Below are 27,092 nucleotides of genomic sequence, written 5' to 3'. Positions count from 1 at the left end.
CAGGCGGATCACGAAGTCAGGAGATCGAGACCATCCTGGCTAACACGGTGAAACCCCGTCTGTACTAAAAATATAAAAAATTAGCCAGGCGTGGTGACGGGCGCCTGTAGTCACAGCTACTCGGGGGGCTGAGGCAGGAGAATGGCGTGAACCCGGGAGGCAGAGGTTGCAGTGAGCAGAGATAACACCACTGCACTCCGGCCTGGGTGACAGAGCGAGACTCCGTCTCCAAAAAAAAAAAAAAAAAAAAGATTACCTCAGAGAAAAGAAAAAGCAGTAGTTGTCCAGTGTGAAACTTGGTATGTTATCTCCTTATCTCTGGGTGTGATGTTGTTAGAATATTGGCCTCGGTTATATTTCTTGTAAAAGATTGTATGTACTACAAGTAAGTTTAAAAAATAATGTAGTGGTTCTGTCAGATCTTAATTGATTGCAATTTGGAAATATTTTTACTTATGCATATTGACTTGTTTTGGTTTTATGTAATCAATTTTTTTAAGTGGCTGTCAGAGTGGTTTAGTATGTGTTTGGCGCATTCCGCAAGATACTACACAGACCAGTGTGACTAGTGCAGAAGGATGGTGGGACCAGGAATCAAATTGCCAGGTAACATTCTGATGTTTTTGAAGACTTTATCTGAAACTATGGAAAATATATTACATCAAAGTAATTCTCCCTTTGTTTACTAAAAAAATCATTACCATATCCCAAAGGGCAAGATCCATTGGGAAATATAAGTAATTGTCATCCTGAATTAGCTTAATTTTTTATAAATCAGAGATACCATAATTACTTAGTCAAATGAGATATTCCATACATATTAAGTGGTGAGTGTTACTGTGATAGTGGATATAATTAATACTACAGATAGACAAGTCATAAGTTGTTAGTACATTAAAGCAGAAACTCCATGGGAGCACATCCATCCAAAGAATCTCCAGCTGATGCCAGAATCCTTGCTATGGAGAATGATTTGTTTACATTAAACAGAAGTTACAAATTTATATATTTAGAGAGCCCTCTAGGCAAGTAACATAAATTCATGAGGCTAGGGTCAGAAGGTTTGGAGAGGGCAAAAAAACAAAAACAGAAAAAAAACGAAGAAGCATACATGCTTTATATAAAGGCACACAGCTGATTGTCAGTTTCCAGAATTAAGAGCCTGTTGTTACCAGATTATTTTTTTTCTGTAGATGCTAAGAATCCAGTGTTTAAGTAAAATCTCCCAATAGTGAACATTGGCACCTAACTTAAAATTGTTTAAAACACTGAGTGGCCAGTCAGATTGCATCTCTGAGCTACCAGTTTGTAACTTCTGTTGCCTTCCTTTTGCTCACGATACCCTTGGAAGAAATACACTTTACATCATCTTTGGGTAATGAATATATCTAGTATTATGTTGTCATAACTGAAAGGAAGAAGGAGCTTAAGGGTGGAGAGAAAGGGTGAAGAGGGAGGGAAGGAGTAGCCAACTCACTAATAGGAGAATATCACAGAATATCACAGCAGTGGAGGTAGGAGTACTACAGATAAGTCTGGTTTTACTCTTTGTGCTGGAGGGTAACCCTATAGACAGGCCTTACCTATGTCACTTCTAAAGCCTGCAGAACAAATGTGTGACAGACAGAACCATCAGCCGACAAAAAGAGAAATCTATTTATGTAGAGTCAGCATGTGCAGTTCACAAATGTTAGGGTATAAAAATGAAAATTACATGAAGTGAAAATTAAAAAAATAAAACACTGGTTACAAAGTAGTCAGAATTTTCCTGTCTCTGAGGGATAATTAGAACTTTGAGATGTTATTTCTGTAGTTTGAAGACTGGAAAACTAGTTTAGAAATATATTTTTTTAAAAAAGATGAAAGTCAGCTTCAACAAAGGAGAATCAGATATTTTATTATTGATTCAGTCAAGCTAACGATCCTTTATGAGGAAAATTCTCTCCCCCTTGCCAATTTTATTCTGAAATATAAAATTTCCAAGAGTGAATGATAAATCTTGAACTTATAATTTATCTTTATTTTAATGCATGTTAAAAATAATGAATTTCAGGATGGATGTAGGAAATCGTCAGGAGCCAAGTGTGTTTATCAGCTGCGGGGACACATCACTCCTGTTCGGACTGTTGCCTTTAGTTCTGATGGGTTGGCCCTGGTGTCTGGTGGACTAGGTGGGCTCATGAACATTTGGTCTTTAAGGGTAAGAGCATAGATTTTATTTATATGTTAAGGAATATTTTGACATTAACTTAAACACATATGATAAAAATTAACCAATCCTAGAAACATTTTATATAGTAATCTCTTGAATGCTGAAGAAACTTCTTTCAGAAAGCTCTGCCCTTACATTTTTCTTACTAATGATAAGTATTTTTAAAATCAGCTGGGTCCTAGAAAATGAGGTAGTAGGTATGTGATTGGACATTGCTGAATTTAGCTAAAATGTAGACTTTAGAATATGTTTTTGTCAATGTGAAGTATAAACTTAAATGTAAATTATACCTAAAGTTCAATGATCTGTATTGGTAAATATATCTCATTTTAGGATGGCTCTGTCTTGCAAACTGTTGTGATAGGCTCTGGAGCTATTCAGACCACAGTATGGATTCCAGAAGTTGGAGTAGCTGCTTGCTCAAATAGATCAAAGGTAATATTGTAGTTATATCAAATGATGGGGTGTAACCTTGTAAGGAACTTTAGAAATCATAATATAACCCCCTCACTTTATGGAGGAGAAACCTGATATCCAGAGGGATTACTGCTTGTCCAAAACAGTCCAACTATTTAGTAGCAGAAGGAGAATTAGAACTTAAGTCTTCTGCTTAACTTTTTCTACTGCACCCCATGCTTCGGCGACAGTGCTTAGATGTTGAACAATTTCATTTCCGTTGGAAGTGATGAAGTAGATTTTGACTTTCTGCCATGATTTTTGACAATAGCACTAAACTATCTCAAGGCTGGGCACAGTGGCTCATGCCTGTAATTCCACCACTTTGAGGAGGCCGGGGTGGGCAGATTGCCTGAGGTCAGGAGTTCAAGACCAGCCTGGCCAACATAGTGAAACCCATCTCTACTAAAAATACAAAAATTAGCCAGGCGTGGTGGCAAATGCCTATAGTCTCAGCTACTTGGAAGGCTGAGGCAGGAGAATTACTTGAACTCAGGAGGCAGAGGTTTCAGTGAGCCAAGATTGCGCCATTGTACTCCAACCTGGGCGACAGAGCGAGAGCCCATCCCAAAGGAAAAAAAAACGATCTCAAACAAATTTTCCCTGGAAAGAAGCAGCATTGCAAAGCCATTTAACTAAGCATACAAAATATATCTTGGCTTTCGAATTTAATATTCTAGGAAAAATGCTGGTCCCCTGCTGTGAAGTAATTCTATGATACAACATTATTCCCTACAGTATTATTTTTCATACCCTTAAAGATTAGAGCCAATGTGCCGATTTAATTTACATTTTATATGGTTAAATGATGTTAAAATAAGCTGTAAACCTTCATGAAAGGTTCTACTGAAAGTAAAATGTAGAATCAGACCCTAGGCAGTAGTGGCCTGTGCAGAATAAGCCATAGAGCCAGAGTTAAAGCAGTGCTACCTCTTTTGCAGCTATCCTTGTAGTCATGTCAGACATGACTTTTGAAATATACTAGATACCTTATTCTGCAAGTTCTGAAGAAATAGTTAATAATTGACGTTATTTCCTTTTAAAGTACCAGCTAATCTGAGGTAGTTCACAAATTTTATTATATCTCATTATTTTTTACTTAGACAAAGTTTAGGATATTTTGAAGTTCCATAGGCATTAAAAGTATAGCCTTTTTGGATATACAGTATCCAAAAAGCAAAGATGTCCCAGTTACTAGAAGGAATTTCACAGATGAAATGGTGATAGCATTATTTTTTATTTAAACAAATTTATCATGTGGCATGATTTATTTTCAACCAGGATGTTTTGGTCGTGAATTGTACAGCAGAATGGGCAGCTGCCAATCACGTTTTGGCAACCTGTCGGACAGCACTGAAACAGCAGGGTGTTCTGGGATTGAACATGGCTCCCTGCATGAGAGCATTTCTGGAGCGGCTCCCCATGATGCTTCAGGAGCAGTATGCCTACGAAAAGGTAACTCATTACACTCACTCCTAGAGATCCACAGATACTCAGTGCTTTCAATTTGATTATAACCTTGAACTTATCCCTTAAGAGCATGAGGTCTGAGGAAAATAAGTGGGGCTATTTGGGCAGAATCAAATGAAGGTAAGTCATGCCTAAAAGAGTTGTTCAGCAACCCTAAGTCTATTCTTGCTTTATTTTCACCAGAGTAAAATAAGGAAACAAACAAACACCAAGTTTGTATTACTGTTTTTCAGATTTATTCACTCCAAAGCTTCTTAAAATACCTATGCAGCAGAATACCATCTTCCCTTTTCTGACCCACACATATATCTATTTTTATATGGCTTGGCCATTCCAAAGTTGAGGGATAGGGATGGATGCGGGTATCAGAGTGAACATTGTCTCCACTTGTCGGATAAATCTTTGTGGAAAATTTAGTGGAAGAGCTATGTTGAATTAATTGAGTAGGGTCATTGAATACTGGAATGAGGAATTATAGCATTTGAACTTGTCCAGACAGAGATCCTAAAGTAGCCTGTCTTCCAGCCCTCAGTAGTCACAGTGTACTGACCCCAGCAGAACTCTTTGATTTTTTTTTTCTTCTTTTTTTGCCAAACTACATTAATGTAATCAGCTGTTACCACACCCAGTTAATTTCACTAACCTATTTGCTCAAGTTTTCTTTTCTGAATCACTCAGGCTCCACAACTAGGGAATGCCATGGAAGAAGAAAGGATTTTCCTTTGATAGCTACCAGGATTCTTTTGTAAAGGAGGAAAGTGAGAAGAACAGATCTCTGTAGTTTAATAGTTACCTGCTTTTTTTTCCAATCAAGAAAAACCGTGATGAAAGTGTACTATATGCAGTGTGATATCTTAGATTGGATCCTGGAGCAGAAAACGAGTATTAATGGGAAAAGTGAGGAAAACCAAATCAAGTTCTGTGGTTTAGTTAGTATTGTACCAATGTTAGTTTGTTAGTTTTGATAAATGTGCCGGGGTTGTATAAGATGTTAACATTAGATAAAGTTGGGTGAAGGGTATACAGCAATTCTCGGTACTGTCTGTACAACTCTAAATCTAAATTTATTTCCTAGCAAAAAGCTTAAACAGTAAACTTCAAAAATAAGACTCCAGACTTTCAGACTACAGTAGGTTAATTTAGAATATTTGGCACAAACTTTTCGACATAACATCCTTGTATTTTCTTTTAGCCTCATGTGGTTTGTGGCGACCAGCTTGTTCACAGCCCCTATATGCAATGCTTGGCTTCCCTTGCTGTGGGACTTCATCTGGATCAGCTGTTGTGTAACCCTCCAGTGCCACCACACCACCAGAACTGTCTCCCTGACCCTGCATCCTGGAATCCAAATGAATGGGCCTGGTTAGAATGTTTCTCAACCACTATAAAGGCTGCTGAAGCCCTGACCAATGGAGCCCAGTTTCCAGAATCTTTTACTGTTCCAGATCTAGAACCTGTTCCAGAGGATGAACTTGTATTTCTAATGGTAAATGTACTGTGAGCTGCTATTATTTGCAGCTGAGATTTTATCATGGGTATTTGGCATATAGCAGACCCCTAGTAAGTCTTTGCTAGTATGAATGGCTAGAAGTTAAGAGAAGTGGAAAATATTTTTCTTTCAGATAGTCACTTTCAATCTGATGGCAGGCCTCTATAGTGGCAGGAATTGGTAATGTAAGCACTGTTGAACTCTTGTAAACCTGCCAGCTCTCAATGACATAGTCCCATGTTTTCTCACTTTCTTTTGTCCATAGGTACTTTGTTAGTGCCTTACCTGTAAATATCTTAGCATCTTTTCCTGGTCATCTTGTGGGTTATATGCCACATATAGATTCTAATTTGTTTGGCATTTCAAGCAAGTCTTTAATTAGCATCAAATAAAATATAAAAGAGCATCCTGATTGTCATTTCATTCTGATTGTATTTGAGAGTATATACTGTAGAAACTGTGACATAGATAAAATACCTGTGTAGACTACAGGCCAGCACATGATCTAACAACCTCTTTGTATACTTAAGATTTATGTATACAAACATTTGGATAGATAACTATTAACACAATGTGGAACAGATAAATATAAATTGAGTAAAATTATGTAACTGTAGTCATGTATCACTTAATGACAGGGATATGTTCTGAGAAATGCATTGTTAGGCATTCTTGACACTGGGAATATCATAGAGTGCATAGTACTTACCCAAATCTAGGTGATATAGCCTACTTACACAAGACTATATGGTATAGTCTGATTACTCCTAGGCTACAAACCTGTATGGAATGTTACTGTATTCAGTGCTCTAGGCAGTTGTAACACAATGGTAATTATTTGTGTATGTAAACATAGAAGGTGTAATAAAAATAAGGTTTTATAATCTTATGAAACCATCTTCATACATGCAGTTTGTTGTTGACTGAAATGTCATGTGGCACAAAAGTATAGAATATTGTAATCAGAAAATGTCCTTCTAAGCCCATTTGGCCCAACTCTGTAATTTTGTAGATGAGGAAGCTGAAGCCCAGAAAGGTGAAGTGATTTGCCCACAGCTACACAAAGAGTTTATAGGGGTGTGGGGTCCTGCTCATGACCTTTTACCTGTGGGTGTTCAGAAAACACATGGCTAGCTTTGAATCACCAGTACTGTAGTGATAGTGATAGTGAAAGTGTTTATAATAAAGGGAAATACAATGCATAAAATCAAGTTTGACATAATTATAAAACTGCTCTTAATTTCTCATGATATTACCATGTTCTTTTTTGGAAATAAGACTTAATAATTAGAAGAGCACTTTCTTGTTAATAGCCGCTGAATCTTGCCTAAGCAGAATTGATCATTATGTATCCCCTGTTTTTCAGGATAACAGTAAATGGATTAATGGCATGGATGAACAAATTATGTCTTGGGCAACTTCCAGACCTGAGGTCAGTAAAGATGAAGATAACTGTATGATGATTCTCAGTTAGTGTTTTGATTCTAAATGCTTGTGCATTTGTACCCTGGTGTCTCCCATACAGGCTGGCACACACTTGGTACTTAGTACATGGCTGTTTTAGTGAATGGATGACTCTAATTTTGAGATGATTGTGGTTTTCTAGGACTGGCACCTGGGAGGTAAATGTGATGTCTACTTATGGGGTGCTGGTAGGCATGGACAGCTGGCAGAAGCTGGAAGAAATGTAATGGTACCTGCAGCAGCTCCCTCATTCTCACAGGCCCAACAGGTAACTAACAGGGTAAAAAATAGAAAAGAAACATGGGAACTGAAAATTCTAATTCTTTTGCTTGTCTTATTGTGGGATAAAGCTTGTCCGTTTCGTAATCTATTGTGAGGAATCATTAGAGAAAGTCATGATATATAGCTTTCAAATAAAAACTTGCTGTGGTTTTTATCAGACTTAAGAAGTTAACAAATTTCTAAATTTTTCTTTCAAGTTTAATGAACTAACATCATGATGCATTAGGCCTGCCCAGTATGTATTTCTAGCAGTTCAGATACTCCTAATTAGTGATTTTCTCTTTGGGGCTATAAACTTCCTAGGATCTTTAGCCAGATTTTATCGACCACTCCCCTTTTCTAATAATCCTGGTACGACATAGCGCCAAACCCTTCTCGAGGTCACTGCTTTGTCTTTTGCTCTTCTCTACCTCAGCTAGTCCCAGATTGCATGACTCATTCTTATGTATGAGTTTCTGCTTCTTTCTAGCCCAGTCTTTAATATTTCTCCATTACCCCTTCCTTTTTCTTTCGTCCATTTTGTTGTTCTAAACTCTTTTAAATAGATGAATCTCATACATCTTTTGGTTAAATAAGCAGTTTTGTAGTCATCAAGGAGTTAAGGGACTACATGGTTATATCAACTCTTCCCTTTCAGTAAAAGGATAAAAAAATTATAAAGGCATTCTATGTATATGTGGAATCATTTCAAGTGCTTGCATGTTGAAGCAATATAATATAATAAAAAAATATTTAATTCTGTGTTTTTGTACTAGGTCATTTGTGGTCAGAATTGTACCTTTGTCATCCAGGCCAATGGCACAGTGTTGGCTTGTGGGGAAGGAAGTTATGGCAGATTAGGACAAGGAAATTCAGATGACCTTCACGTACTGACAGTTATTTCAGCCTTACAAGGTAAAATTGTCCTTAGTTAAAAGATGGTTAGAACCTATGGCCTAATGTAGGTTTGGTCATACAAACCTTTGCCCTTCTCCAACCTTTGCTAGATAAAATCATATTATCGGGTCTTCACTTACATTTAAATCCTTGTTTAGGCACGTGTACAGCCTTAATTTCCATATTTTAAGCTATATTGCAAGTTACTTATCATACAATGCTAGAATTCAATGAAATATAAATAACACTTTTTGAGACCCACTGAAGATTGTAAACAAATGCTTAAAAATTGCAAAAGTGTAAGTAGGCAGATGTTAATAGCAGTAGCAATCATGCATGTGTTTCATTAAAATTAAATATCAGTTTATATGGAAATCTACAAATGTGCTAAAGACTTTAAAGGACATCTTTATCAGAGTTCTGTGTGACTTGGAGAAAGAACACTTTGGAGAAACCACCGTACATGCTCCCGGCTTGCTCATTAACTGAACTCATAGTGACTCTGAAGCCTACAAAGAGAGCACAGACGGTTTTTTACGTAAAAGCATACAAGTAACTGAGTTCAAAGCAAGTTCCTGGAAGCTCAGGTTCTTTCTATTGTGATCTGGGTGTGAAGAGCACAGCAGTAGAGATGAGAATGTGTGCTGGGTTCCTGTGGGTTCTACTGGTCCTTGGCTCTGGGACATTGCACAAACTACGAGACCTCTTTGTGACTCAGTTTTCCCAATTGTAAAAATGGGGTGTTAGTATCTGTTTCATAGGTTCTATGTGAAAGTAGAAAATGAGATAAACCATGTAAAGCATTTATGGGAGTGGCTAGAGCATAGCCAGTCATTAATGACTGTAACTATTGCTGTCATCCTCCTTTTCCTTATCATCATCATTATTTTAGGTGACTATTCCCAGTTTTGCCAGGTTATGGCTACAAATTCAATTTAAAACTAAAGAAATTGGGTCAGGCACTGTGGCTCACACCTGTAAACCCAGCACTTTGGGAGGCTGAGGCGGGCAGATCATTTGATGTCAGGAGTTCATGACCAGCCTGGCCAACATGGTGATACCCTGTCTCTGCTAAAAATGTAAAAATTAGCCAGGTGTGGTGACACGTGCCTATAATCCCAGCTACTCAGGAGGCTGAGGCAAGAGAATTGCTTGAACCCGGGAGGTGGAGGTTGCAGTGAGCCGTGATCACACCACTGCACTCCAGCCTGGGTGATAGAGTGAGACTCCGTCTTAAAAAAAAAAAAAAAAGGAATGAAATTATTCTTATTTTCATAGTACCATTTCAGTGCTTTTTGATTGAGGGCATTCAGTAGCAGCTGCAAGTAAAGAGGAGCGTTTTAACATCCAGTGACTCCTATTGGGTTTCTGTTTTGTTTCAGGCTTTGTGGTGACCCAGCTGGTGACTTCCTGTGGTTCTGATGGGCACTCTATGGCCCTAACTGAAAGTGGTGAGGTCTTTAGCTGGGGAGATGGTGACTATGGTAAACTTGGCCATGGGAACAGCGACAGGCAGCGGCGGCCCAGGCAGATCGAGGCCTTACAAGGAGAAGAAGTGGTGCAGGTCAGGCAGGAAATGGATAAGCTTGCCTTTCATTGTAAATATACTAGTTATTGAATAGGTTTCTTAAAATTAGGTAACAGAAAATATAGTAAAAATACGTTACACTGTCATTATAAGAGATCCATTGGTTTTGGATGTTCAGATTCATTCTTGAGCTTGTCAGAAGTTTGGATGGGCTTTGGTGTTAGCATTGGTCTTGTTAGTATGGGTTAGAATGGTCTTTTTCCTGAGCCAACTGGTTGGCCCAGACTGAGGTGCTGCAGGCCCTTGGAAGGAATATTGTGTGGTTTAACTTCTGCCACACAGTTCTTAATACACAGATAAGTGGAAAACTTTGCTTTTAACCTATTATTTTTGTTACAAAAGCTAAGTTCATTTGCATTTTCTGGAAAATAGTGTTCTAAAATAATACTGTAAAATGGCATAGCACCTTATAGTTTACAAACGATTTCCCCATTTATTATCTCATTTAGTGTAGGTCATCTGTACACAGCTGAAGAGTAGCAGTAGTTATTCCAGGGTATGCTGTTCAGCTTGGGCTTCCTGAGACTGTTGAGACAGATCAGACTTGGGAGAGCAGGAGAGCAACTTGGGCAGATAAGTGTACCAGTTGACCGGATGCAGTGGCTTATCCCTGTAATCCTAACACTTTGGGAGTACAACACAAGAGGATTGCTTGAGGCCAGGAGTTTGAGACCAGCCTAAACAACATAGCAAGGCCCTGTCTCTACAAAAAAATAAAAATAGAAATAAATAGCCAGACGTGGTAGCACATGCCTGTAGTCCCAGCTACTTGGGAGGCTGAGGTGGGAGGATTGCTTGAGCCCAGGAGTTCAGGGCTGCAGTGAGCTGTGATCATACCACTGCACTCCAGCCTAGGTGACAGAGTAAGACACTGTCTCTTTAAAATTAAAATTTTTAAAAAAATTTTTTTAAAAAGCGTTGGGCTTTGAAGATTCAGTTTTCAGTGAAGTTTATGTAAAGTTTATTGCTACATTAATACCAAAAATGGCAGATCTACGTTTTTCTTAGTTTCCCTTCTTAAAAGTTTTTTTTTCTCCTTGGTTCTGTCTTAGATGTCTTGTGGCTTCAAGCACTCAGCAGTGGTCACTTCAGATGGCAAACTGTTTACCTTTGGGAATGGTGACTATGGTCGTCTGGGTCTTGGAAATACCTCTAACAAAAAACTTCCAGAGAGAGTGACTGCACTGGAGGGATATCAGATTGGACAGGCATGGAATAAATCAAGATATTCTAGCTGATCATTGTTTCTCAGTTCTTCTGTGTTCACTTAGATACCCTCAGGAAGATCAGGATCACCAGTTGTACCTAACCTCATGTACATTTTGTTATGGTCTAATTGATAAGTTTAACTGTTTCCCAATGTGAAATTCATGTTTTAAGTCAATTTAAGTTTGTTTGTATGACAAACCAACAAATGTAACCCTTATTTCAGGATGTGAATATTTTTAAACCCCCCTTCATAACATACTAATACCACTTGCTATAAAACCCTTAAAAAATACAGGTACTAATAGCTCCTGTCTGGTAGCCTTGAGTTGAATGGCTGAATTGCAACATCACTGGTAGCTACTGCTCCTAAGTAGTAATTATCTCTGTCTTGTATACATCAAGAGTGTCCTTTAACAAGGAAATATTTTTGGCTTTTTCTATATCATTCCTTAGATACTTTTTGATATGAATGAGTATTTTTGAGTTAGGTATATTTTCCCCCTACCGTTCGTACTGATTATGGTTTAGCCACAGACATTTGAAGGATTTCACTTTGAAGAAAAAAGTTATATATGGACATTAAGAATTATTTCTTGTTGACTTATTTTGGTTAACATTTGTAGTATGCTCTGAAACCATTGTAGGTATTTGGAAACATAGCCAAGTTTGTCACTGAAGTAGAGAAAAAGGGTCCCAGAAACGGGGGAGTGTGTTTTAGGTCTTGTGATTTGCCTTACTGAGTACTGTTATTTCCTCAGGTGGCCTGTGGATTAAACCACACTTTGGCAGTGTCAGCAGATGGTTCCATGGTGTGGGCTTTCGGAGATGGAGACTATGGAAAACTAGGCTTAGGAAATTCCACTGCAAAATCTTCACCTCAGGTCAGTACTGCCTTGAATCTAGGTTTTCAGACAACATAAATAGTTTTCATCTATGTCAGTAGTTATTTTTATTTGGAAATAATTTACCTTTAGTACTTTTGGTAATTCATAATGAAGTTTAGAAGCTTCTGTTGTGCATTCTTGAATGCCCACATGCTAGGTCTTGATTTTAAATAAGCTATTAATCCAGATAAACTGGATTTAAAATTCTGCAAGGATAAGCTTCTGTCTCCCTAAACGGGTTTCACACTGTAGGACCTCTGATGTAGAGAAGAAATAATTAGAAACATATCTCCAGGGTGTCATGGAAGGAACTATGAGTAATCCTTTGTAACCCTCTGCATGCAGCTGTCATTTTTGCTTATTATTACCACTGAATTACACAGGTACACATCTCCTTTTAAAAAACAATACAAAGGAAATCTGAGTCCATAAAGAAAGAAATTAGAAGCTGTTATTCACACTATAGAAGATTTCTTGACTCCACAGAAGACTTTCTATATGATTGTTTTATGGGGTTTTCCTGACACATTTCACAAGCAGTGTGGTTTATAAAGCTTCAGCTTATATTCAGATTCACCACCATTTATAGTCTGTGACATCCTGATAGCTGTCTAGTGAATATTCAGTTAGGTATGCAGAGAGGCAGGAAAACCCACTCTGGAGAACATATACAGCAGTTATTGTCACCCATGAAAGCTAAAATGTTAAACTAAAATGGTCTTCTAGTGTTCTTTAAAAGGTCCTGGAATTCCCTGTGGTCTCTATTACCCAGAGGAATGCTTCTACTTCACATAAGGCCCTGGAGACTTTAGTCAAACTGCCCCTGCCTCTGCACACTCCCTCCCCCAAATTCAGTTAGTTTGCAGAGCAGTAGGAGAAAATAACATTTCAGGTTTGGATTTGGGTCGAATAGGTAAGTGACAATTAGTATTTTTTTGGAAGATAGTTCTTGATACATGCCATTCGGCAAATTCAAGAGTGATTTTTTTTCTTCTTCTTAAAGTTGTGTGCCTTACACTTTTGTTTTGCAGAAAATTGATGTCCTTTGTGGAATTGGAATAAAAAAGGTTGCTTGTGGAACTCAGTTTTCCGTTGCTTTGACCAAAGATGGTCATGTGTATACCTTTGGTCAAGGTAAGACATTTTTCAGCTTATTTGCTTGGGTACACATCGTTATAAACATTGGCCTTCCAGTGTTATAGAATGTGTTCTAAATTGAGTCCTTTTTTTGTTCTAGGTGGTGAGTAGTCACTATGACCTTCTTTCACTAGATAATTTTCCACTCCTCTTTCATGTACTTTATTATAAAGACAGACTTCCCTCTCCATTAAGACCCCTTATGCCAGAGCCTGCACTCTTGCTAGAAGAGTCCCTGCCAAGGGCCGTCCCCTCTTCTTTTCTACTGTCCTTGACATGCTGCCACAAATACTGCCTTGACCACCAGAGCTCCTCTGTGTCCTGCCTCGTTCTTCATCCCTTCTAGGGATTGGGGCTGCAGATCTTAGGAACTGGAGGAATTCATAGGCACTCTGGGTTCAAATCTTGAGTCGGTTCATAAGCCTGGCATTCATAGTGGGACTGAGATTCTTGGCAAGGGTCGTTTTTGAGGGGTATGTGAGGCAGGTGTGAGGAAGAGGAATTAAACCATGACGGAAGTTTCTAGTTGTGGGAGAACATCGACGTCTCTGACTGAGGACATGAGCTGTTTTGTGGGGAATGTAAGGAGCTTAGTTTTAGTTATGTTGAATGGACCCATTTGCCCTAAATAAATGTGGGGAAATGTCCACTTAGGCTATTGAGAATTTAGATCTGGAACTGAACTCCAGAAGGATTGGTTATGGAGATGTAGGTTTAGGACATTAGCTGCATAATGGTAGTAGTTAAATCCTTATTCGTATCATCTAAAAAACCCAGAATGAGAGTATAGAATGAGAAAAGAAAATAGAGCTCTGGGGCATTTGATGTAAAGGGCAGGTGGGCACAGGAATAAGACTTGCGAGGGCCGGGTGCCGTGGTTCACACCTGTAATCCCAGCACTTTAGGAGGCTGAGGCGGGTGGATCATCTAAGGTCAAGAGTTCGAGACCAGCCTGGCCAACATGGTGAAACGCTGTCTCTACTAAAAATACAAAAATTAGCTGAGCATGATGGCAGGCGCCTATAATCCCAGCTACTCGGGAGGCTGAGGCAGGGAGAATTGCTTGAAGCCAGAAGGCAGAGGTTGCAGTGAGCTGAAATTGTGCCATTGCACTCCAGCCTGGGCAACAAGAGTGAAACTTCATCTCAAAAAAAAAAAAACAACAACAAAGATTAAAAAGAAGAATTGGCAGAGCTGGCTTTGAAAGGAGTGGGTAGAGGTTACTGGTGAGCCAGTAACCTCACAGTGCAGTCTCTGAGAGGCAGGAAAAGCTGAGGCCACATTATTAGAAGGTTGCATGATGTTCCCATGGGCTGGAGCCTGAAAAGAAGCCACTGCAGTAGGCAATTAGGAGCTGACTCATGGCTTTTGAGAGTAGAATTTCAGTGCAGTGGAGAGAGTGGAAGTTAGGCCACAGAAGGTAGGCAAGCCAAGTGGACCTAGCAGGCTTTGTGCATCAGGAGCTGGCTAGCACCCTCTAGAAGTCTGGCAAGGTAAGGGCAGAGGTTGGTTGGAAGTTAGAGGACAAGTTGAATGATCTCTCATTTTAGAATATAAGAAACTTAAAATTACCCAGGCATGGTGGCATGTGCCTGTGGTCCGAGCTACTCAGGAGGCTGAGGTGAGGTTGAGGCTACAGTGAGCCAAGATCGCACCACTGCAGTGTACTCCAGTCTGGGCAACAGAGTGAGACCCTGTCTCAAAAAAGAACTTAAGAAACTTGAGAGCCTGAACTGTGTCAGTCAGACCCTGTCTTTTCAAAGATGTGGATATTGGAGAAGCCTCTTATTTTGAAACAAGTTACCAATTTTAGATATAACTTTTAAAAAAAAATTTTATGAATAAAGAGCCTGTGATGTTTTCCAGAGAAACAGCTTCACACTTTTTATTTATTCAGAACCTGGTGTACCTTTCCGGAATAGCAGCTTTAGCCTCAGTTGAGTTTTATGTGTCATTGCCATTCCACCATAAGAAGCTAAATGACTGATCAGAAAATATAAAAGCACTGTGGTGTGTGGTGCATAACATTTCCACATGTTTTTGTTTTGTTTTTTCAGATCGCCTGATAGGCTTGCCAGAGGGGCGTGCTCGCAATCACAATCGACCGCAACAAATCCCTGTCCTGGCTGGAATGATCATTGAAGATGTGGCAGTTGGAGCTGAACACACACTTGCTTTGGCATCAAATGGAGATGTGTATGCCTGGGGGAGCAATTCAGAAGGGCAGGTAAATATTTATATTGCTTGCTGCTGTCTCATATTCTAGAAATCTCACAGTGTTCCTCAGTTGGGGAAAGAGATAGGCTAGGAAATTCATGGTCTACTAAAATACTCCAAGCACATCACTTTGCCATGGGACTGATTATTTTGTAAGTCTAGTTATGTCTTTCTCCCTCGACTGTGGCCAAAGAAGTGTTACAGGGTTTAAAACAATTCTGGCAGTACAGCAAAGTGATTAAGGGGATTAACTGAGTATATATGTGTGTGTCCTCACACATTATTAAGTGCCTGGCATGTAGTAAGCTGCAGTATGTAAGGATTTGCTACTGTCAACATTATCATCATTACTACAGCAAGATGTGAGGTTAGGTCCTGGGAATATCAGTTGATCTGGAAAAAGGAATGAAACAATAATATTTTTATATTTTATAATATGATGGTATACAAAGTATCTTTAGGTTTATGCAGGAGTCTTGTCATCCGCATTATTTATAGGATTAAACTGAGCCTTTGAGATATTGATAAGAGACTCAAAAGGTGGATGTGTTCACCCTCCTCTATTTATGAAGTAGGGCGAGACCTTGGTGTGAGATGTCTGAGGTGCTGTGACGGTGACTTTGGGATCCACATGCAGAGCCACCTCCCCTTCCTCCATAAATCCTCTCTGGGTCGGCTTCCCCTAGTGCCAGGGACCCTTAAGTTCAAGGTCTGGCATTATTCATAGTAGCCTCAGTTTGGCTTCTGTGGTTTCCTCATCCCTATATTAACAGACAAGGAAACCGCTCATCATTGTAGTTGCAGTCTTACTGAGAGGAGAGTTAACTTTGAAGGCCCCTTTGGGAGTTTCCTGGCAGTGGCTTGACATGATACTTCCTAATGATGTTGATTTGCTTAGCTGCTGAAACACTGGCTCTCCCAGTCAGACCCTAAGTATAGAGATTTGGAGATTAGAATTTGCTTCCATATATGTTTTTATATATGTTTATGTATCGTTACACAGAAATCAGTGTGTTTTAAGTAAAAGCTCCATACATCATTCTGTTATTACTTAACTTTCCAAGAATTCATTTCCTTTCCATAAGTGGAATCCAAGGATGTGTTTAGTCATTAAGACTCATCTGCTAGATTTGGAATGTCCTTATTGCAGGTTAGTTTTTAGCAGTCTGAACTGTGAGGACTGTTATGATAGAGAAAATCAGAATGTATTTTATTACTGGGGGCTGGGTGTGGTGGCTCACACCTGTAATCCCAGCACTTTGGGAGGCCGAGGCAGGTGGATCACAAGGTCAGGAGTTCAAGACCAGTCTGGCCAAGATGGTGAATGCCCGTCTCTACTAAAAATTTAAAAATTAGCTGAGTGTGGTGGTGGGAGCCTGTAATCCCAGCTACTTGGGAGGCTGAGGCAGAAAATTGCTTGAACCGGGGAGGCAGAGGTTGCAGTGAGCTGAGATTGCGCCACTGCACTCTAGCCTAGGTGAAAGAGCAAGACTCCATCTCAAAAAAAAAAAAAAAAAAAGAATGTATTTTATTGATGCTGATGCATGGTACAGTTATTAACTTACTTATATCTGCCACTTTCTAAGAAAAATTTCATATTGACTTCTTCTTTTCCTCTTTCTAATTGAATCTCTGTATATTTATGATTTATGCCCAGCTCGGTCTAGGCCACACCAACCACGTTCGAGAACCAACCCTGGTAACAGGTCTGCAAGGGAAAAATGTTCGGCAGATCTCGGCCGGCCGCTGCCACAGTGCTGCGTGGACAGCACCACCTGTCCCACCAAGAGCACCAGGTGAGGAAGGGAATCTTCACGCTCTTGCAGCTTCTCTTTCAGCAGTACCCCATGGCACTGTCTGCTTGCCAGTTCCAAACTGTATCCAGCATCGTTGTGAAACCATCAAGCCTTCTGCCACACAAAGCATTATTTGTGCTACCAGCACTGGAAGTGTTTTCATAGCAGGCATTTGTCCTGCTGACATCAGTATGAACCAGGTCCTCTCTGCACCCCCCAAAAGAGAATACATATTACTTATGCAAGCAAAAATTTATAATTTTAGCAGCAACTAAGTTCTTTTTTTTTTTTTTGAGGTGGAGTCTCGCTCTGTCACCTAGGCTGGAGTACAGTGGTGTGATCTCAGCTCACTGCAACCTCCGCCTCCCAGGTTCAAGTGATTCTCCTGCCTCAGCCTCCCAAGTAGCTGGGACTACAGGCGTGCACTACCATTCCTGGCTAATTTTTGTATTTTTAGTAGAAACGGGGTTTTGCCATGTTGGCCAGTCTGGTCTCAAATTCCTGAACTCCAGTGATCCGCCCGCCTCAGCCTCCCAAAGTGTTGGGATTACAGGCATGAGTCACTACACCTGGCCAGTATTTTTAATATATAAAAGAAATGACAAATTATAGCTTTCTAAGGCCCACTGTTAGAAATAAAGATTAAAAGCCCTGAGACCATTTGTCAAATTCCTCACCTTAGTTAACCATTAGAAACACGATGCCTGTGCATTGGCACAGCCGTCACCTTGCTGCCATTTTATTCTTATGTTTAGCGAGACTGGTGGGCTACTTCTAGCTTTTTGTTGTTTGTTTTATTTTTAATTTATTGTGAAATTTTTGTATAGCTACACAAAGATTTAAATAAAACTGTAATATATACTTGTGTGCTCAACACCCAACTGTGGGCCCTTTCTGATTTGATCTATCTTCCATTCATTTCAGATGTAGCTATTACCTTAATGTTGTGACATTTGTCGTTCTTACACATTTCTTCATAATTGGGCGTTTCTTTTTTTTTTTTTTTTTTTCTCCCCCGAGACAGAGTCTAACTCTGTTGCCCAGGCTGGAGTGTAATGGCACAATCTCGGCTCACTGCAACCTCTGCCTCCCAGGTTCAAGCAGTTCTCCTGCCTCAGCCTCCCAAGTAGCTGGGATTACAGGCATGCACCACCACGCCCAACTAATTTTCATATTTTTGGTAGAGATGGTGTTTTGCCATATTGGCCAGGCTGGTCTTGAACTCCTGACCTCAAGTGATCCACCCACCTCGGCCTCCCAAAGTGCTGGGATTACAGGTGTGAGCCACAGTGTCCAGCCATTGGACAAGGCCCTCAGACCTTGTTTTTCTACCATCTTCTGGTGTCTAAGGCACAAGAATTTCCCTGAAGCAAAGTTGTGCCTAAGAGCTCAGCATTCTCTTCTGGTTTTGCTAACCCCTCTATTTCTTAGGGAGTCCTAAAGTTCCCCATAGGGATTTTTTTTCTTAGATATCTAAGAGAGAAAAGTGGGAATTCCAGGTAGATTCCAAACAAGCAGGAAATGGTTTCTATTAATGGAATCTAGAATGAGCAGAGCTGCCTACGCACTGACAATTTCAGGTACTCAGTGGCTTCAGAGGGATTTCACTTCCACTTCAGGGCAGAAGTTATCCAACGTGACAGGTAAAGGTTCAAGCTCTGGGGCCACCTTGCTGGGGCTGAATCCCAGCTCCTCCACATGTGATCTGAGTGACTTTGAGACTCAGTGTTTTGTCTGTAAAATGAGGATAATAATAACTAACCTACTGCAAAGAGCTATAGAAGTAAGTGGACCCATTCATGTAAAGCTCTTAGAATAGTGCCAGGCACATAGAAGGGACTCAGTGAATGTTAGTTTTTACTAGGAACAAGCATAATACCTCTGGGAATTGCACTGTACCAGTCTTTATTTACAGGAAACTCAAGGGAGTTGGTATCTTGTTTTTACTCTGTGTTTTTGTGGGAGGGTAGCTGTGGATGCAGGCCTTGTAGTCTTTGCTTCTTACAGAACTCTTATTCTTATAGTAAAAGCCTTCATGAATCATGCACCTGTATGTTTCTGTCATTAATACTTTGTGTCAGATCCCTAGCGAATATGGAGTTGGCTCTGCTAAGTTTCCCATTTCCATTTTCCAGAACTGCCTACCTCGTCCTTGCCCACATTTGCGGTATTACGAAGATGGCAATTATTAAATATGAAAGGAAAAACTTGGCTTTATTTACTTATTTTTGTGAAGGAACTGCCTAAGTTCTATTGTTAAATAAATAGGAAATGAAAAGAGAAAATACCAGGTTTCATTTCCATAATGATAAAGACATTTTATTTTATTTTTTTCTCCGCCCCCTGATAAAGACATTTTAAAAACCAACACAAATGCACACAGAAAACTAAGATGAATCGATGGATAGAGGTTGGAATGGGTGTCCATGAGCTTCTCTATATGCTTGAAATTTTTCAAAATGTGGAAAGTGAAAGCAGTGCTGTTTCCTTCACAAGTGCCCATTTGCTTTCTGGACAGGTGTGTCAGTACCTCTGCAGCTGGGCCTGCCTGACACACTGCCCCCCCAGTACGGGGCGCTGAGAGAAGTCAGCATTCACACGGTGCGGGCCAGGCTCCGGCTGCTTTACCACTTCTCTGACCTCATGTACTCGTCCTGGAGACTGCTGAACCTTAGCCCCAACAACCAGGTAACCGACTGGCATGGTAAGCCGCCAGGCACAGACTGGCGTGGTAAGCAGTGCCCATGACATGCTCACCAGGCCCCAGGGCTTTTCCCTCTGCCTGTGGAAAATGCTTTCCTGGCTAATAAGATGACAATTCTATTCCCATTTTATTGCTGTGTTAGGGACAGTCTAGAGTTTGGTCATGATGCTGCTAGACACAGAGTGGTGTTCCTTCTGTGTTTTGGTTTGTTCAAAAATCGAGTAGAATGGCTAGGCATACCATTCCTTTTTTTGAGATGGAGTCTCGCTCTGTCGCCCAGGTTGGAGTGCAGTGGCACAATCTCGGCTCACTGCAACCTCTGCCTCTCAGGTTCAAGCAATTCTCCTGCCTCGGCCTCCTGAGTAGCTGGAATTACAGGCCTGCGCCACCATGCCTGGCTAATTTTTGTATTTTTAGTAGAGACGAGGTTTCAGCCTATTAGTCAGGCTGGTCTCGAACTCCTGACTTCAAATGATCCCCCCACCTCCACCTCTCAAATTGCTGGGATTACAGGTGTGAGCCACCGCACTCAGCCACTAAGCGTGCCATTTCTGCAAAGTCTAGAATATGATTTTAAAATGTAAGCACACAAAGCTATTAGAACCACAGTCAGGGTTGTTACATAAATGAATCTGAGAAGTTTCAGATACTTTTTTCTCTTCTTACAAATTAGCATTCTGGGTCCTGGGGAAAGGGAGGTCAGGGAAATAAAGTAAATATTGCTGATTTGTCTCTTTATGGACTAGTCTAGTAACAAAGTGGCTAGCTATCGTGTGTGTGCGTGTGCATGCGTGTGTGTGTGTGTGTGTGTGTGTGTGTGTGTGTGTGATTTGACAATTAGGTAGCCAGGCAGCAGAGTCCTGTGCAGCACTAAACAGAGTGTTAGCACACTGTAATTCGTGGGAGAAATGTTTATAGTGTAAAGTGAATTGAGAAAGGCAGCTCAAAATGATAACAGTGTGAGAAACATTGTGTATACATACACAGAAAAGAACTGGAAGGAAATAGATGAAATTACCAATGGGGCATCTCTATATGGTAGGATTTGGAATCACTTAATTTGTGTATACATGTGTGTATCCTTCTCTGTATTTTCTAAGGTTTTTAAAAATAGTAATTATATATTTTATCAGAAAAAAAAATTTTAAAGGTTACTAATAGTTACTAATCCTGAGTTTATGCTCTTAAAGTGCATTTTTAAAAGAATGTATGTTCTGTTTTTCAATTTTTAAAATAATATTGAGACAGGGTCTCACTGTGTGCCCAGGCTGGAGTGCAGTAGTGTGATCTCAGCTCACTGCAGCCTCAACCTCCTTGGACTCAGGTGATCCACCCACCTCAGCCTCCCAAGTAGCTGGGAGTACAGGCACATGCCACCATGCCCAGCTAATTTTTATGTTTTTGTAGAGATGGGTTTTGCCATGTTGCCTAGGCTAGTCTTGAACTCCTGGGCTCAAGTGATCCGCCCACCATAGCCTCCCAAAGTGCTGGGACTATAGGCATGAGCCGCTGCACCCAGCCAAAATAATGTATGTTCTACAAGTGAAAATTGTTATTTCTTTTAAGCCTAGATTATACCATTTCTGATACCCGTACCTTCTGTTACAGAACAGCACATCCCATTATAATGCTGGAACTTGGGGCATTGTACAGGGACAACTTCGGCCTTTGTTAGCCCCAAGAGTCTACACTCTGCCAATGGTGCGCTCCATAGGAAAAACCATGGTTCAAGGCAAAAACTATGGACCTCAGATAACTGTAAAGAGAATATCAACCAGGTTAGCATATGTATGTATGTTTCACTAACGAGTGGGATTTTTTCAGATGGATGTTATTACTAATTTCTGTGAATCTTAGTTTACTCACTTCTAAGGCAGTGTAGATAGTAATAGTACTTACATTAGTACCCAGTGTGGTTACAGTGGGCCTAGCACAGTGTTTGGCTGTTAAACTAGCTTTTTCACTCACTGATGGGAAGATGTCATGTGATTTTGGGGAAATTGGTAAGAGTTGTATTTCATTGCTTTCTCTCTTTCTTTTAAAGAGGACGGAAGTGTAAGCCCATTTTTGTCCAAATAGCGAGACAAGTAGTTAAGCTGAATGCATCAGACCTCCGTCTGCCTTCCCGAGCGTGGAAGGTTAAGCTGGTTGGAGAAGGGGCTGATGATGCTGGAGGAGTGTTTGATGACACCATCACAGAGATGTGCCAGGTATATTCCTGCAGTGTCCCCTGCTGAGTTACCTAGTCTGCTAGTGGCCATTTTGCTGTTTCCAGTGATCACTCTGCCAGGCTTGTTTTCATAAATGTAGCAAGGATGCATTTGTGAGCCTCATATAAAGTCATGCTGTTAGTGATACGTAGGCAAATTAGAGCAACAGTTTTTGAAATGCTTTGTCAAGATACCTTACTACATAAATATCAGTTCTTAGGCATCTACCAGTGACTCACCATCTGTTGTGTTATAATATTGGCAGAACAAACAGAAATGGCATATATGTACATTTACATAACAGACAAATCCAGGAGCACCCATGTGCTCTGATTTATTCTGGTGCTTTTAGAACAAAGTAGAACTGCCAGATTCCAGGGGAGTTAGAAAAATAAATGTTAAGAACTGGTCTTAAAATTAGACCAGTTCTAATTTTAAGATCTGCATTGGCAGCTTTGCTTCCAGATCAGCTCTGTCCTTTCCAGCATTGCCTAGTATCAGGATTTTTCCAGTAAACCCTGTGACTAAAATAATGCTTGACTATCATTATTGAATCTATTTGAAACATCACTACACTCTTTTCATAGCAACCACTACTCCTGCCCTGGATTGATTTTCTCATTCCTTTTGGTTCTTCATACATGAGTGCTTTCCATAAGGGGGATTTCCTAATCTCATTTTAAATTGAAACCACGAAAATGAAGTATGAAATCATCAGTTGTCACACGGCATTATAAATTCCTCAAAATACGCTCTTTTTAGTATGATCTTTAATGTAATTGGTTTGTTCTCTTCATGCATTTGATTGTCATTTCTCAAAAAATTTTTTCTTTCTTCTACAGGAACTTGAAACTGGTATTGTTGACCTTCTTATACCCTCTCCCAATGCCACTGCAGAAGTGGGTTACAATAGGGACAGGTATGCAGTCAGCAATGTTCATTATATGTCTAAAATAATAATAATAGCTCACGTTTATTGAGTACTTACTATGTACCAGGCACTGTTTTAAGTGCTTTACACCTATTATCCCCTTCAGTCCTCATTATAACCCTAAGGAGTAAATATTATTGTTATCCTCTTGTCAAAGATGAGGAAACAGGCCAGGCGCAGTGGCTAATGCCTATAATCCGAGCACTTTGGGAGGCCGAGGCGGGTGGATCACCTGATGTCAGGAGTTTAAGACCAGCCTGGCCAACATGGTGAAACCCCGTCTCTATAAAAAATATAAAAATTAGCTGGGCATGGTGGCACATGCCTGTAATCCCAGCTACTTGGGAGGCTGAGGCAGGAGAATCACTTGATTTGAACCCAGGAAGTGGAGGCTACAGGGAGCTGAGATCGTGCCACTGCACTCTGGCCTGGGCAACAGAGTGAGACCCCATCTCAAAAAAAAAGGGAAACAGGCGCATCCTTCAAGACTTGGTATTTATTGAGACCAAATCAATGATAACATAGAGGGGGAGAGGAAGCTCAGACTTGATCATGAAACCTGATTTATGTTTCTGAAGGCCCACATGGCCTCCCCATAATGAATTTTCTACACCAAAATTTGTTTAAAAGTTTTATTATGCTAGCAAGTCACAAAAGTTAGTATTTGCAATTACATATTATCTTTATATTTGCAAAATTTTGAATTTTGGATCCTGTTTCATGGACTTGTAAATTAAAAACAGAATGATTTTAGAAAACAGGGCATTCTGGAGCAGGTAGCTTAAGATCCTTACATAGTTCTTCTAAAAATAGTTCAGAATACAGTCCATGTGCTGTGTGAAACAGTAACTACATGTGGTCCACATGTGGCTTTTGAGAACTCAACATGTGATTAGGGAAGCTGAAGAACTGAATTTTTAGTTTTATTTAATTACTTTAGCCTCATGTGGCTAATGGATGCCATATTGAACAGTACAGGTATAGACTAACGCTATAGCTGTCGTTGCTAACTTATTTCTAACAGAAATGAGGAAAATACTGTTTGAAATATTCCCTTTAATTTTGCAGGTTCCTTTTTAACCCTTCTGCCTGCCTCGATGAACACTTAATGCAGTTTAAGTTTTTAGGAATTTTAATGGGGGTTGCCATTCGCACAAAGAAGCCTCTGGACCTTCACTTGGCCCCTCTGGTGTGGAAGCAGCTGTGCTGTGTCCCACTCACCTTAGAGGACCTGGAGGAGGTGGATCTGCTCTACGTGCAGACTCTCAACAGCATTCTTCACATTGAAGACAGTGGGATTACCGAGGAGAGTTTCCATGAGGTAAATCCTGGCCAGTCTATGTTTCTACTGGTGTTCACTTCCTATATGCACAGACTAGAATTTTTCTGTGTAAAATTGAGATATAGTCTTTCACTTGCTGTCTGGCTGAACCATGCCATATCTATGCCATTGCTGCCCTTAGCAGCTCAACCCCAGTAGTTTAAACAGCTTCTGATAGATAGAGCAGGCTCCTGGCCTTAGCTGCTCCTTCCCCCTTAATTTTTTTCTGCCTGTTAGCGTGAAGAACCAAAGTGGAAAGGGAGGCCTGGGGTCACCAGAGTTCAACAGGCCTGGTTTGGGAACAGAGAGATTTGGTCCCATTTTTAACAACAGCTTGTTGAGTGATCACATTGCTGCTGATCAAGTAGCCGGATCAGTCCTACCTGTCTTGTTTTCCTTGTTTTTATCCTTAAAAATTGTGAGTTTGTTATTGCTGTGCCATATTTGTATGTAAAATACTTTTTGCTGTCATTTCTACCTTGTAATAAAAATTCTTTTTTCTTCTGTTCCTAGATGATTCCTCTTGATTCTTTTGTTGGCCAAAGTGCTGATGGTAAAATGGTTCCTATAATCCCTGGCGGAAATAGTATCCCACTCACATTTTCCAATAGGAAGGAATATGTGGAGAGGGCCATTGAATATCGACTTCATGAGATGGACAGACAGGTAAGATGAAACTTAACAGGAGGCACACATGAATGCTTGGGTTTCTTTCCAAATGAGAGCTGACTGGTTATGCCAAAATCTGATATGTATTTACTGTGTTAATTCCTCTGTATGTATGTATGTATGTATTTATTTATTTTAATTTACTTATTTATTTTTGAGATAGCATCTCACTCTGTCGCCCAGGCTGGAGTGCAGTGGTGCAATCACAGCTCACTGCAGCCTCTGCCTTCTGGATTCAAGTGATTCTCTGGCCTCAGCTTCCCCAGTAGCTGGGACTACAGGCACGTGCCATCACTCCTAGCTAATCTTTTTATTTTTTGGTAGAGACAGGGTTTTGCCATGTTAGCCAGGCTGGTCTCGAACTCCTGGCCTCGAGTGATCCAGCTGCCTCAGCTTCCCAAAGTGTTGGGATTATAGGCGTAAGCCACCACACTCAGTGATTCCTTTGTATTTATATTTCAAACCCTATTCGGAGACTTTTCAGGCCTTCTCCTTATCCAGTGCCTTAAATCGGTTCTGAATTGGTCTTTGGTTGGATTGAGACCGTTTTCATCTGGCATTCAGACCTTGCCTTCTTACTCCTCCTTAGTCCTGTTTGTCCTCATGTCTTACTGCTTCCCAGCTCAGCTGCTTACTGCTTACTGCTTCCCCCCACTCTAGTTGGGTTAGTCAGGGCCCACGTAAATGAACCCCCAAATGCTGGTCTTACGACCTCACATGCATTTCCCTTTCCCTCTCTTGCTGCTATTCTTTAAACCTCAGCTAAGAGGGCATCTCCTGCACACACAAGCTTTCCTCCAGGTCACCAACCTGTAGAGATCTTTTTCCTTACTTTGAGGTTCATTGAAGTTCCTCAAGATATATCACGTACTTCTATGTTATGGTCTAAGAATTAGGCCCCAGAATTTAGGTCTTGTTTCCTCAGCTTGCAAGAAATTGAATGAAGAATGCATTTTCTATTTCATTTGAGTTACCTTGTTATGTGCTGACGGGTAGGTAAGCATTTAATAAATAATGGGAGTGTGAATGAGTGACCACAGAAGTAAATATCATGTCCAAAAATGGTTCTTTTGATAACACAATCATTAATAGCATTTCAACAATACTTTATTTGCAGAATATGTTGGGGTCTTCTCAAGATCTGGACTCAGGCTGTGAAGCTATAGAAGTTTAATAATTTGAAGTATACATATTCCATACCCCTCACTCCCGGCTCCTTCTTAGACTTTGGGTTTGGGCCAAGTCCAGTCAGAAAAATGGTATCTTTAGCCTAATGAAGTTGGGTCTTGTCAGTGATGCTGTTTACACAGCCAGGGATTTGTTGTCTCCAGTTCATGAATATTTTTAATCCCCAGAGAATAAATAACTGACTAGAAATGTGTTGTTAACCTCCTGCATGCCAGCCATGGTGCCAGGCACTCTTGCCTGCCATTTTTCCCATAGGTACTCTGTGAGGTTAGGATTACCAGCACTGTTTCACAGAAGAAAGCACTGAGTGCCCACGGCAGAGCCAAGACCCCAAACCAGGCTCCAAGATGGTGTCCAGGCTCTTCTGATGACCCTTCTTCTGAGGGTTGGATGGGCACTCCCTTTCCACAGCTGTGCTCTGCTCTGGCTTTGTTCTGTTCTCAGTAACAAGCCCTTCTTCCTCTTTCACTTCTTCTTCATCTCTTAGAACTGTTTGTCCCAAAGCTGTCCTCAGTTGTCCCCCTGCCATCTCCAAGCAGCCAGTCCCGTACCTCAGCCTGATTTTTTTTCCAAACAGCTTTTGTTTTGTGTTCCGCCAAGCATAACAGCTTGTTTGTTCGTTTTTGTTTTCGGTTGGCAGACTTTGGTGGGGTATTGACCTTTACAGTAGAGCCTGCCTTTACTGCCAATCTCTGATCCTTATGGGCCAACCTTAGTGCCAGTTTTTTATTTATTTTTTAAGAGAGGGTCTTGCTCTGTCACCCAGGCTGGAGTGCAGTGGCACAATGATAGCTCACTGCAGCCTTGAACTCTTGGGCTCAAAGGATCTCCTGCCTTAGCCTCCCAAGTAGCTGGGATGACAGGGCAAGCCATTGTACTTGGCCTAGTTTTTTTTAATATAATAAATTTTATTATATATATTTAAGGTGTACAATACGATAATATAGGATATGCATATAGATAGTAAAAAGGTTATTATAGTGAAGCAA

At 40.4% G+C, this 27,092-nt stretch overlaps 1 protein-coding gene across 18 annotated transcripts in view; it reads left to right on the top strand.

Moving 5' to 3' along the window:
* The window catches only part of HERC1 (HECT and RLD domain containing E3 ubiquitin protein ligase family member 1), a 224,297-nt gene that overhangs the window by 192,255 nt on the left and 4,950 nt on the right, over positions 1–27,092 (top strand). For 17 of the 18 annotated variants that reach the window (XM_073995967.1, XM_065548019.1, XM_073995972.1 and 14 more), the window contains 20 exons: positions 501–606; positions 2,054–2,200; positions 2,546–2,647; positions 3,950–4,123; positions 5,331–5,624; positions 6,994–7,059; positions 7,234–7,359; positions 8,129–8,267; positions 9,632–9,813; positions 10,890–11,045; positions 11,805–11,927; positions 12,962–13,064; positions 15,125–15,294; positions 16,942–17,080; positions 19,599–19,768; positions 21,393–21,562; positions 21,829–21,994; positions 22,837–22,913; positions 23,994–24,246; positions 24,760–24,912. In XM_073995967.1, the coding sequence (XP_073852068.1) occupies positions 501–606; positions 2,054–2,200; positions 2,546–2,647; positions 3,950–4,123; positions 5,331–5,624; positions 6,994–7,059; positions 7,234–7,359; positions 8,129–8,267; positions 9,632–9,813; positions 10,890–11,045; positions 11,805–11,927; positions 12,962–13,064; positions 15,125–15,294; positions 16,942–17,080; positions 19,599–19,768; positions 21,393–21,562; positions 21,829–21,994; positions 22,837–22,913; positions 23,994–24,246; positions 24,760–24,912 (3,016 nt within the window). The remainder of the gene's footprint in view (positions 1–500; positions 607–2,053; positions 2,201–2,545; positions 2,648–3,949; positions 4,124–5,330; positions 5,625–6,993; positions 7,060–7,233; positions 7,360–8,128; positions 8,268–9,631; positions 9,814–10,889; positions 11,046–11,804; positions 11,928–12,961; positions 13,065–15,124; positions 15,295–16,941; positions 17,081–19,598; positions 19,769–21,392; positions 21,563–21,828; positions 21,995–22,836; positions 22,914–23,993; positions 24,247–24,759; positions 24,913–27,092) is intronic. The other variant, XR_012415025.1, reaches the window with a different exon arrangement.

Source organism: Macaca fascicularis, chromosome 7 (genome assembly GCF_037993035.2).
Source record: "Macaca fascicularis isolate 582-1 chromosome 7, T2T-MFA8v1.1".
In the NCBI taxonomy this organism is placed as follows: domain Eukaryota; kingdom Metazoa; phylum Chordata; class Mammalia; order Primates; family Cercopithecidae; genus Macaca; species Macaca fascicularis.
The sequence above is the reverse complement of the archived record's forward strand: the minus strand, read 5'-3'. Positions and strand labels throughout refer to the sequence as shown.